At 37.9% G+C, this 13,047-nt stretch overlaps 1 protein-coding gene across 6 annotated transcripts in view; it reads right to left on the bottom strand.

Moving 5' to 3' along the window:
* The window catches only part of acaca.S (acetyl-CoA carboxylase alpha S homeolog), a 232,533-nt gene that overhangs the window by 101,506 nt on the left and 117,980 nt on the right, over positions 1-13,047 (bottom strand). For 4 of the 6 annotated variants that reach the window (XM_018249415.2, XM_018249413.2, XM_018249414.2 and 1 more), the window contains 5 exons: positions 9,914-9,958; positions 6,671-6,712; positions 2,703-2,918; positions 2,239-2,394; positions 446-649 (listed from right to left, as the gene is read on the bottom strand). In XM_018249415.2, the coding sequence (XP_018104904.1) occupies positions 446-649; positions 2,239-2,394; positions 2,703-2,918; positions 6,671-6,712; positions 9,914-9,958 (663 nt within the window). The remainder of the gene's footprint in view (positions 1-445; positions 650-2,238; positions 2,395-2,702; positions 2,919-6,670; positions 6,713-9,913; positions 9,959-13,047) is intronic. The other 2 variants (XM_018249417.2, XM_018249416.2) reach the window with 1 other exon arrangement.

Consider the following 13,047-nt stretch of genomic DNA (forward strand, 5'->3'; position numbering starts at 1 on the left):
AATAAAATTAGAAATATCCATGGCTACAGAATTTTCTGTAACCCTTGAAGGATGTGAACATTGAGCAATGAAAAAGCAGGACAGGATGTTGATGCCTTTGAAATTTGGTGTGGCAAAAACCTTAAATGGCAAGGAACACAAACAAGTGGATCCTGAACCAGAAATAAAAGCTGTGAAAGAAGGAGACACAATTTAACCTCATCTCCTGCTTCCCCTGGCTGTCATTTCTGTCCACAATGCTTGTGTGAAAAAGATGATGGCCAGGGCAAACAGGAGATGCAATACAAAATGTAGCCATGACTTTGTCCTGAGTTTGCAAAATCTCCTGAATTTCGAGAACTCACCAGCTCATATTTGTTTATAACTATAATTCCATTTGTTCCACGGTAGAACTGAAAATAAGGTCTTGATATTTTATGGGTTTAAGGACATGTATTTTACTCACTTGCCCAGTCCTTGAGTCAGTCACCTCTTTGTACAGACTGATGTCCAAATAGTAGCCAGATTCATTGGTTAAAAACAAGCGTATTGGTATTTGCTTTCCTGTTGGTGTCAGACGGATATTAATCTTCAGTTCAGCTTGTAAGACACGGAGTTTCCACAAACGACTTCCATAGCGCATCACCATACTACGAACAGACTCTTCAATCTACCAACATGTAAAGCAAATGTCACTTTACACTAAACAAAGGCTTTTTAGAACTGATTGTGAATGCAGATTTAGATATACATAGTGCTTAATATACGTATAATGTACATGTCAAGGAAAATGTGTAACCTTTGATGTATGCTGACAAATGCATGGAGCTTGTCAGGTAAATTAGGAGAGCTGGAGTTTATTGAATGTGCTGAAATTATGATATAATTGTTATCACTGAGACCTGGTGGGATGAAACATGTGATTGTCTTTAGGTAAAGCCTGAATTAAAGCCACGGACTAAAGAAATTAATAGGCATGGTACTGGGGAGGGCTTGGAATCCCTTTGGGTAGAGTTTTCAGATGGGCTAAAGGTTAGAAGAAGAGGCTTCACAACCAGGTCATGTTATTTGTGTGACTTCCATTATTCAGACAGTGACTGGGGCAATGGGTTTGTCAAGTCAGAAAAAGCTTGCACGTTTGTACATATACTTAATGACAAGTTTGTATTTCAAGTAGTTCAACCTACTAGGAATTATTCCCAATTATGCCCAGGAACAGAGGATGTTTGCTTTTAAAAAGGTGATCAGAAAATTCTATCTGTTGAATGGTTGCTTTGGGTTTCTGCACCTGGGTAAATGTCTTTTATTCTATAACCCCCTAAATTTTAGAAGTGCAAACTTTGCCAGTATAAGGGCATCTCTGCAATATGTTGATTAGGAAAATCATTTCACAGGTTAAATACAGAAGGAAAATGGTAAATCTTTTAATACTTCAGTATTATGTAGATAGTGATATTCTGAGACAATTTGCAGTTGGTTTTCATTTTTTATTATTTGTAGTTTTTGAGTTCTTTGGCTTTTTATTCAGCAGCTTCGAAGTTTGCAGTTTCAGCAGTCTGGTTGCTAGGGTCCAAATTACCCTAGCAACCATGCATTGATTAGAATTAGAGACTGGAATATGAATAAGAGAGGGCCTGAATAGAAAGAATAATAATAGACTGAATATGAATAAGAGAGGGCCCGAATAGAAAGATGAATTATAAAATGTATCAATAACAATAAATGTGTAGCCTTACAGAGCATTTTTTTCAAATGGGGTCAGTGACCTCCATTTGAAAGCTGGAAAGATTCAGAAGAAAAAAGCAAATACTTAAAAAAAAGTATAAAAAATAAATAATGAAGACCAATTGAAAGGTTTCTTATAATTGACCATTCTATAGCGTACTAAAAGTTAACTTAAAGGTGAACCAACCCTTTAAGTGTCTAAAGGTGTCACAAAGCAAAACCTTTATGGGTTGATAAAAGTGTTGGTGTCAAGGTTGCTAAGAAAAAAAGGTGATTTTAGAAGGTTTGTTCACCAATGAGTAAACTTTTAGTATGATGGAGTAAGATGTAGAAAGTGATATTCTCAGTTTGTAATTGGTCTTCATTTTTTTATTTGTGTTTTTTGAAATTATTTCAAGAAGCTATATGTTGCTAGGGAGCAATATGAATAGGAGAGACCTGAATAGAAACATAAGTAATACAAATTAAATAGAAAATTGCAGCCTCCTAAAGCAATAGTTTTGAATAGGTCTTGAAAAAATACCAAAGACATACCTTTGAGGGATCCATAATTACAGTAGGTACAAAGTTGAGGAAGATGTGATTGCAGTCAGTGCGCACATTAGTGTTATTAAAAGCCACCTCCAGCTCATCCATTGCTTCAAGAAGCAATCTCTCCCCTTCATTCTGCAAGTACTCAAATGAAGCTTCCTGAAAAACACCCATCACAGAATCTAGTTACATTTACAAGTTTTAGGACAACTTATGGGAAAGTCAAACTTTTAAAAACACGTTATTCTTTGGACAGAGTGTGTGCTATCTTATGAATGTTGTATTAAGGTAATCATTAAGTGAGACCTTTTCAAAATTTCCTAGACTTTTACATTTTCATTTATACTATAGACTAAGAACTAACACTATGCAATGCTACAACAAATTACATATAGGTGTAGAATATATGTTTGTATGTTGCCTCTATATAGTCTGTGCAATAAAGAAAAAAGTAAATTAATTCATACCTTTGTAACCAAGTCAGAGTGCCTGATGATGGCACGGACAAAGAAACGATAATCAGTCACTTCAGTGCCTGCTTCAACCTTTGCAGCACCCAGATACAAATGCATTTTATGATTTGAACATGGTATTGCTGTCAGATCGAAATTCCGCATTCGATTCAACTCCAGTTGGAAGGCAAGGGCAGGCTCCAAGTGCCTGTAGATTCTGTCTTCTTCAAACTTAGAAAATAAAACCAAAAAGACAACAAAAATATAAAAACCAAAGCAAAACTTAAATAGACTATCAAGGGAAAACATTTTTTTTTCAAAACACAACAGCTAATAGTAATGCAGCTCCAGCAGAATTCTGCATTGAAATCCATTTTTCAGAAGTGCAAACAGATTTTTTTAGTGTTAAATTTTGAAATGGGGCTAGGCATATTGTTAGTTTTCCAGGTGCCCTCAGTCGTGTGACTTGTGCTCTGATAGACTTCAGTCACTCATTACTGCTGCACTGAAAGTTGGAGGGACAGCCTCGTCCATTTCCCCCCAGAAGCCTATTAACAGAACAGTGGGAAGGTAACATAGTAACAGCATCCTGACACCTGCATTGATGTGGGGTAGATATGAGAATAGCACTCAGTAGTAAAACTCCCAGTCCCACCATGACTCCTCCAGTTACATTGAGTAGGAGAAGCAATTACTTATTTGAAAGCAGTTCTAATATGAAATGCTGTCTCTTTCTGAAAGCACGGATAAGGCACAATTACCTGCGATGTCTACCTATACACCAGATTTATAACTACAAAACACACAAAACATTTGTTGGTTCAGGAATTTTAATATGGTAGATTTTATATGGTAGAGTGTATTATCTGTAACTTAAGCAGTGTATTTTAGAAATAAAATCTACACCATATAAATCATGACAGAATCCCTTTCATGTTTTATCAAGGCAATAAGCCAACTTTGAAAAAAAATCCTTCAACACTTCTTCAAATGGAATTCAAATAAATACCAAAGGTTTTAAATCTAAAGAGAAGCAATAAGCAAACATTTTGGCCAGTTTTCGCCACAAAAAAAGCCCCCTATAGACTCCCAAAAATTGCTGCATGTCAAAGAAATTTGTTGTCCATAGACTTCAACAAGACTTTGTTTTCTATACACTTCAATGTATTTGACAAATTTTTTACAGTTTTTCTAATTTTCAGTGAAGCTAAATGGGTCGGATTAACCCATCAATGCTGAAAAGACCAAAGAAACTTTAAAGGACTGAAATCTTCTATAGTTTCTGACTGACAGATGGTGTACAGTTTAAATGAGCCATCAATATTCTGGCCAATTGTCCACTGATTCTGACTGACAGACCAAATGTATGAATACCATACAAGTGGTCTTACATGTGCATGAACAATCAGAACCATCCGGCTGTTCTGTCAAATCTGACCCCAAACCTGGAATATATATCCAGTCATTTAGGCAGTATGGTCAAAACTGAATCCAATCAATCTTGGGCATGTATGGCATGCCTTACGCTAAGAGATGCAATCACAAAATCCAACTTTAATTCAGTGTTCATTCCTCAAGAGGAGACTTCAAGCTATTTTGGAAGACTGAAGTGACCCATGGGTTTTAGCACCAGCGATTCAAATTATTGTCATTGGGAAAGCTTTTACAGGAGATTAGTGGCAGAGATATATAGCAGAGATATATAGCAGAGCTATATATCGATGGCGATTAATCTTCCTTGTGTGCCATTGCTCTAAATGTTTGTGAGCTTTATTCTAACTGAACTACATCAGCTAATTATAATTGTTATTTACAGTCATATGAAAAAGTTTGGGAACCCCTCTCAGCCTGCATAATAATTTATTGCACTTTCAACAAAAAAAGATAACAGTGGTATGTCTTTCATTTCACAGGAACAGCAACTTTATATAAATGGATCTGCACACACACAAATATCTGCAGTGGGGAAAGTGCCCCTTCTTTTTATTTGTTCACACCACCAATATTGGAGGTGTAAACAAATAAGAAGGGGCACTTTCCCCACTGCAGACATTTGTGTGTGTGCAGATCCATTTATATAAAGTTGCTGTTGCTGAGGGACCATGCCGGGTCGGCGGAGAACCAGCACCACTACTGCAGAGTGAGCGAATTCCGGGTGTGTGGTGTATCTATTACATTTCATTTCCCAGGAACATCTGAGTACTGGTGTGTTTTCTGAACAAAGATTTTTAGTTAAGCGCTATTCAGTTGTAGGAAACTAAATCAAATGTGAAAAACTGCCTATGCAAACATTTGGGTACCCTTGTAATTTTGCTAATTTGAATGCATGTAGCTGCTCAATATTGATTACTGGCAACACCAAATTGGTTGGATTAGCTCGTTAAGCCTTGAACTTCATAGGCAGTTGTGTCCAATCATGAGAAAAGGGATTTAAGGTGGCCTATTGCAAGTTGTGCTTCTGTTTGACTCTCCTCTGAAGAGTGACAGCATGGGATCCTCAAAGCAACTCTCAAAAGATCTGAAAACAAAGATTGTTCAGTATCATGGTTTAAACTGTCAGTTTCAACTGTAAGGAATGTTATTGTAGGGATGCACCGAATCCACTATTTGGGATTCGGCCGAATCCATTATGTATTCGGTTTGGCCAGGCGCAAGGATTCGGCCGAATCCTGATGAAAAAGGCCGAATCCTGGCCTAATCCCGAACCGAATCCCTAGTAATCAGGAAATGGAAGGCCACAGGCACAGTTTCTGTAAAACTCAGGTCTGGCAGGCCAAGAAAAATACAGGAGCGGCATATGCGGAGGATTGTGAGAATGATTACAGACAATCCAAAGAACACCTCCAAAGACCCGCAAGATGGTGTATCTGTACATTGTTCTACAATTTAGCGCAATTTGCACAAAGAACATCTGAGAAAGCCATTTCTGCCCCCACGCCACAAACAGAGTCGCAAAAGCTCATTTAGACAAGCCAAAGTCATTTTGGAACAAAGTGCTTTGGACTGATGAGACAAAAATTTAGTTATTTGGTCATAACAAAAAGCGCTTTGCATGGCGGAAGAAGAATGCCACATTCCAAGAAAAACACCTGCTATCTACTGTCAAATTTGGTGGAGGTTCCATCATGCTGTGGGGCTGTGTGGCTAGTTCAGGGACCCTGGCCCTTTCTTAAAAGTCGAGGGTTGGGTGAATTCAATCCAATATCAACAAATTCTTCAGGATAATGTTCAATCATCAATCACAAGTTGAAGTTATGAAGTTATTTCGAAGTGTGACAATGACCCCATACACACTTCGAAATCTACAAAGGCATTTATGCAGAGGGAGAAGTACAATATTCTGGAATGGCCGTCACAGTCTGTTGACTTGAATATCATCAAAAATCTATGGGATGATTTGAAGCAGGCTGTCCATGCCCAGCAGCCCTCAAATTTAACTGAACTGGAGAGATTTGGTATGGACGAATGGTCAAAAATACCACCATTCAGAATCCAGACACTCATCAAAGGCTATAGGAAGCGTCTAGAGGCTGTTACATTTGAAAAAGGAGGCTCAACTAAGTACTGATGTAATATCTCTGTTGGGGTCCCCAAATGTATGCACCTGTCTAATTTTGATGCATATTTCATATTTCCTGCTAATACAAAACACTTTATGTCACTGCTGAAATACTACTGTTTCCATAACGCATGTTATATATTAAAAGGAAGTTGCTACTTTGCATAGCTCAGCCAATGATAAACAAAACTCCAAAGAATTAAGAGGGGTTCCCAAACTTTTTCATATGACTGTATCTGTTAGTAGTACAATTCTAGGCTATTTAAAAATAATGTACAATGGGGGAGTTTTTTCTTACACACTAAAAAATTTATTGTAAATACAATTATCTACTTTTTCCTCCACTCTCCATCTTAAACATCTCATTGTATATTACAATTTACTAAAGTAAACATATTATAATAGCAATAAATGGTCTCAATACCTTATTTCTTGCACGGAAAGTAAAAAATTTTGGGAATTCTCTCTGAAAAAAAAAATACACCAAATAAACATTAAGATAAGACTAGAACACTTCTTTAATATCTCATCCACCAGCAGTTTGCAAATTCTAAGTATAATACAGTATAGCACTTAATTGTTATTTTAAAGTGCTGGTTTGTTATTGTTTTGATGGGGAAAAAGTAAAAATTGTTAACATTTCCTTTGATGCAAATTTATACCATAATCATAATGCTGATTCATACAAAATAAACTGAACACGCAAATGCCAGTATGTATGAGCCCTTAACAATAGGAAGAGCTTTTCATATAATAGATGGATGACATTCTCCTTCAGGCTACAAGGAGTCATTACAGCAGATTCACATTATATCTTTAATGAAGTTATTTTAAAGGAATAACATTGATGCTATGGGCAAATATCACAATTTAAAAACATCTAATTGTGTTTCAAGAAAAACAAGAAAAAGAGGACTTTGTTTGCCATAAATGCAAATTGCGCTCCTGCTGCGATCAAATCAGCCAACCATCATCAAGCAGATCAAAACAATTTACTTAAATTAGCCAATCAAGGTATCCCGCATATCAGAGAATGTGGAAACCAGAGACAAAAATCATCATAGCTGATTATTATACTAATAATCATGTTAAAAACCTAATGAGATGAGAAAATTGGAAGTTAGCTGGAGCAGGGCTCCACCACCTATACATGCTGGGAACTAATTACGCAGACTGTAATTAAAACAAAAAGAAACCCAAAGTCCTTGAAAAGTTTATTAGCAGGTCTCAGTACATGGTAGCTTTATTTTGAAGACCAGTGATTTTCAATTTTTGCATGAGGGTGGATATCATGCTGATGTAATATGATTTTATAAAGAACTAGTATGGGAGAATGAGAGAAGTTAATTTTATAAGGTGAGGGTTGTTTTACATAACAATTAAGGTGGTCATACATGGGCAGATTTAAACTGCCGATTCAGGCATCTTAGATTCAGCAGTTTATCTGCAAGTCTATAGGTCCCTCCAATGGCAGGCAGGTAAGCAGGTTTGATTTACCCACCCGATTGAGGACTGTATTGGCTAGTTGAGGTCCTTGTCCCGTCATTGCAATCTGATCATATGGCCCGAAACCTGAATAATCAGATTAGCCTATTGCCCATCTTTGGTGGGCACATCAGGCAAAGATCTGCTCATTTGCCAACCTTTTTAAAAAATCCTGCTTATCTTGTATAATGATGCACAAAGGTGGACCTTGACTAAGAGAACATTTTATTGTAGGTGAGTTTATATCACATTTATCACATTAAGATGAATTGCCCTATACTGCATACAGATTTTTGGTTAATTTTATTCTGAACTGTTCAATCGTCTGGCAATGTTGCCCCCTCCAAACAAACACTTGGTCCTTTGATTTCTGGCTTGGCCATAGTTGAACAAAATATTGTGTCGACTGGTGGGCCAGTTCAGCAGAGTTATTAAGAGTGAGGCGATCATACAGACATTTTAACCTATGTGCCCCACCAGCAAAAGACTTAAAGGAGAATTCAACCTGTAATAAAAAAAAACCTCTCTCCCCTACCCTGAGTAGACCCCCCTCCCCTCAGCCTACCTGCCCCCCCCCCCTGGGCAAATACTCCTCATTTTTTACTCACCCCTCCATGCAGATTCTGGCCTCTGAGTTCACGTCAGCCATCTTCTTTCTTCGGCCTTTCCACGCATGCAGTTGGAGTAAATTTCCGGTCCGGAACCACTGCGCATGCCCCGTAGTCAAGAAAATTCTGACTTCGGGACCAGAAATTTACTCCAACTGTGCATGTGACGAAAATGCCATCAAGACACCGATTACCGGAGACGAAGAAGATGGCTGCCGTGAACTCTGAGGCCAGAATCTGCACGGAGTGGTGAGTAAAAAATTAGGGGCATGTGCCCGGGGGCAGGTAGGCTGGGGGGAGGAAGGAGGGGGGGTCTACCCAGGGTAGGGGGGAGGGTTTTTTTATTACAGGTTGAATTCTCTTTTAATAAGGTTTTGTTTAGCATTTTAGTTAATTGACTATGAAATAACAAATGCTTCAGCTTCAGTCCTTTAATGGAAAGTATACCTGCATGCTCCTGGTGTGAGCGTGAGAAAAAAAGACAAAGATCAAGTAACATGAACGGGCATCCATCAACTTTGCAGAACTACTTTGCTTTTGTTAATAGATACAGTAAGTGGGGCATTATTCTGGTCTGCTATGTTGCAGCTTGGGAGTGTGAAGACCTCTAGAGGGCATTTAGGGTTTTAAAAAGACTTTCATTCACCTCCTGTATGTATTGCGATGACTGCTAAATAACCTCTTAATATTGTACTGAATCCAGTGTTGCTAATCCAACAGAAGCCAAAAAAGAATAACTAGACTTTTGAAAGCACATTATAAAAAAGTTATATTAATGATAATAGATAATTCTGGAGCTTTTCTGTTTTTATTGAGAACAACTTGTCCCATTGCTAAAACTGTGCACTCAAGAAATAGTAAGAGTGACCATTCTATTGTTATACAGGTATGGGACCTGTTATCTAGAATGCTTGGGGCTTGCGGTTTTCTGGATTACGGGTCTTTCCATAATTTGGATCTTCATACCTTAAAGAGATACGGACACCAGAAAATAACCTTTTTTTATATCCATCATAACATTATCTTTGAAGGCTATTTAAAATTTTGCAATAAATGTATTTGCCCGATGCTTTTACAGTACCTTTCTTGCCCCCATGTTCCTCTAGGAGGAGGCTGCCATATTTGTGCAGCAGTAGTCCTTTAGCATTAGAATCTCTTAACTGACATGTTAAGAAGGAACAATCAGGTTGGCAAACAGGGATATCATTTTTAAAAATTATTTGGATAAAATGGAGTCTATGGGCGATGGCTGAGCTTTCCGCATAACGGGTTTCCGGATAACACATGCCAACGGGCAACTCTAGGGTCACTGAATCCAGGAAGTGCATAGACAAATAGGGTTGCTGACATATTGAGCCTTCAAAGACAGCTGTTGAGCATAGCTTGCATAGCAGTATAAAATTGTCTAAAACTACTAGTATCTAAAAATATAAAACGAATGTAAATTGAAAAAGTGCTTAGCGATGTATTTGGAATAGATTTACACATAATATGTTTTTTGGCGTTTAGATCACCTTTAAAAGCTGGATTTAAATTTTTTTAAATAAAGCTTGTGTTTAATTAATGATACTTACTTGAAATCGTTGATCTACCTCACAGTTGACCTGTTTTCTGAAATCCTTACACAGAAAAGCCAAACATAGAAACAAACAGCAGGGGAAAAAGCTGACAATTAGCGTTAAATTAACTTAATTAAAATGGGTGTTAATGAACTTGATTGGTGTTACATATAAATCATCCCAATTTAAAATGACCATACCATCACTATTAAATTAAGAAAAGTCAACCATACATTATTTTTTGAAGAATTAAAATGCATGCTATTGGAACCCCCCATCAAATGTGCAATAGACCATAGAGAAGAACACAGATCTAAATACACATACATACTGTATTACTAAACTGATGTAAACTTACTCAATGTTTTCCGGAGCACTTTTTACATTTCCTGAGCATTTTACATTTTTTTGAGATATTTGTTTAGTTTAGACTTCTAATGGCAGGCTTTTGACACAGCTCAGAGTCTGCAAACCTAAATCCAATTAGGAGCTGCTGAGCTGAAGTCCACCTAGCTGTATTAAACGGTCTTAAACTGTTAATATCTCAGAGCCAGTTGAATATTGAAAAAACTGTAAATTGCAAAAGGGCTCACAAAAGTACTCTATGTAAGTTTACACCAACTGAACTTTGTGTGTGTATTTAAATCTCCTTTAAGAAGCAACCTTTCAACCTAGATAAAGTAACACACTAGAAGGGTTAACAAAAAAACTCTGCAATTGACATACGACTATGAAGATTTTCATTTATCCTGGTCATGGTATATCTAGAATTAGTAATTCTAGAGCAACTAGACTTGCTGAGTAATCATTGAAGACGTTTCACTACTCATTCGAGCAGCAAGTTGAACTGAAGAAGCTGCTCAGATGAGTAGTGAAATGTCTTCAATGATTACTCAACAAGTCCAGTTGTTTTAGAATGACTTATACTAGATATCTGCTATGGACAATTAAAAGAAAAAAGTATAAATGGCAACATGGGTAACTACTAATTTAGAATTGTAAACATTTGTCTCAGATGTAAACATTTGTCTAAGATGTTTATTTAACCCTTTAAGTGCCACAGAACGTAGAATCTACGTTCTGTGGATCAAAGGACCAAAGTGCCACAGATCGTAGATTCTACGTTCTGCAGCACTTCCGGGTTTGCGAGCGGAGGAGCGGCTGTTAGAGCCGCTCACTCCGCTCCTTCACGATCCCCTGCCCCTAGACAACGAGCAGAGCAGGGGATCGTGTGGCCCCTGGGGCGCGATCGCCCAGGGGCCCCAAAGCAGCAGCAGGGACGCGTTTCCTATGCGTCCTGCTGCTGCCTGCGCCGCACTTCCGCCCAGCTCCGCCCCCACATGGCTGATGATCGTTGGAGCTGGAGATCTGCTGCGTGGGACCCTTTCTGATCGATCTGCAGCATCTACCCCAGGTAAGTGTAACATTTACACACACAAAAACACACAAACACACCAACACACACTTATTACAGTAATATACACTTACATTCACACTTACACACACTCACACATAGATTTTTGGGGATTGGGGGGGTCACACACACTCACAGCACCCATGTACACTTGCACACGCGCACATGCGCAAATAACATGCAATTTACCCGTTGTGCACACGCATATGTACATATATGGCTTTGTGGCTTTTTTTTTTTTTTTTCTTATCGCATCGTCTCTTTTTGGGCTAAAAAAAATGTTTTATTGCCGTTCCGAATAGCGTATTCGCTAACCGTACTGTGCAATAGCTTTTGTATGTTATTTTGGTGGTTATATTGCAATTTTGGGTATTTTGGTGCATTTTTAGCCATTTTATTGAATTTTTAGCCATTTTATTGCATTTTCAGCTCTGCATTTGTGTTGTTCACTTGTTTCTGCCCGTATAATCGATTTGGCCAAGCTAAAATATTCAAACGGTAATTCTGGTGGCCGATTACACTAGTGTGAAAAAAAAAAGCATTGATTTTTGTGGTTTTATTAGTTTTTGGTGATTTATTTGCATTTCACACTGTTCTGTGTTATTTTGTTTTGCCTATGTAAATTTTATCTACTATATATCCATTTGGGGGTCTCTGTGCGCCACATAGTTTGGTATATCTATGCATATTGGGCATCAAAGTGTTCAGTAGACCCCTGTCATTCATATTTAGGATGTTTTATGCTGATACGTTACGAAATGTGGGGCACATAATGGGGTAAAATTCAAGCTTTGTGACGATTTTCAGAAATTTGATAAAAACCGTTATGTTCAGCATTGCTTTGCAGTTTGGCAGTTTGCTGTAGAAACACTTATTTACCCATTTTGGATTCGTCAGAATGTGTACTTTCTGAAAATATATGGTTTTCTGGGGTCTCTGTACTGTTAGGGGGGTCTAATGTCGCATAATACACACACCAGGTGCTTATATTGCAGCAGCCAGCGCGTCAGCTGTGAAAATGTCTATACATATTGTCATTTGGGGGTCTCTGTGCGCAACATAGTTTGGTATATCTATGCATATTGGGCATCAAAGTGTTCAGTAGACCCCTGGCGCTCATATTTAGGATGTTTTATGCTGATAAGCTACGAAATGTGGGGCATATAATGGGGTAGAATTCAAGCTTTGTGACGATTTTCAGAAATTTGATAAAAACCGTTATGTTCAGCATTGCTTTGCAGTTTGGCAGTTTGCAGTAGAAACACTTATTTACCCATATTGGATTCGTCAAAATGTGTACTTTCTGAAAATATATGGTTTTCTGGGGTCTCTGTGCTGTTAGGTGGTCTAATGTCGCATAATACACACACTGGGTGGTTATATTGCAGCAGCCAGCGCGTCAGCCGTGAAAATGTCTATACATATTGTCATTTGGGGGTCTCTGTGCGCCACATAGTTTGGTATATCTATGCATATTGGGCATCAAAGTGTTCAGTAGACCCCATGCGCTCATATTTAGGATGTTTTATGCTGATAAGTTACGAAATGTGGGGCATATAATGGGGTAAAATTCAAGCTTTGTGACGATGTTCAGAAATTTGATAAAAACCGTTACGTTCAGCATTGCTTTGCAGTTTGACAGTTTGCAGTAGGAACACATATTTACCCATATTGGATTCGTCAAAATGTGTACTTTCTGAAAATATATGGTTTTCTGGGGTCTCTGTACTGTTAG

The sequence above is a fragment of the Xenopus laevis genome, chromosome 2S (assembly GCF_017654675.1).
Source record: "Xenopus laevis strain J_2021 chromosome 2S, Xenopus_laevis_v10.1, whole genome shotgun sequence".
In the NCBI taxonomy this organism is placed as follows: Eukaryota; Metazoa; Chordata; class Amphibia; order Anura; family Pipidae; genus Xenopus; species Xenopus laevis.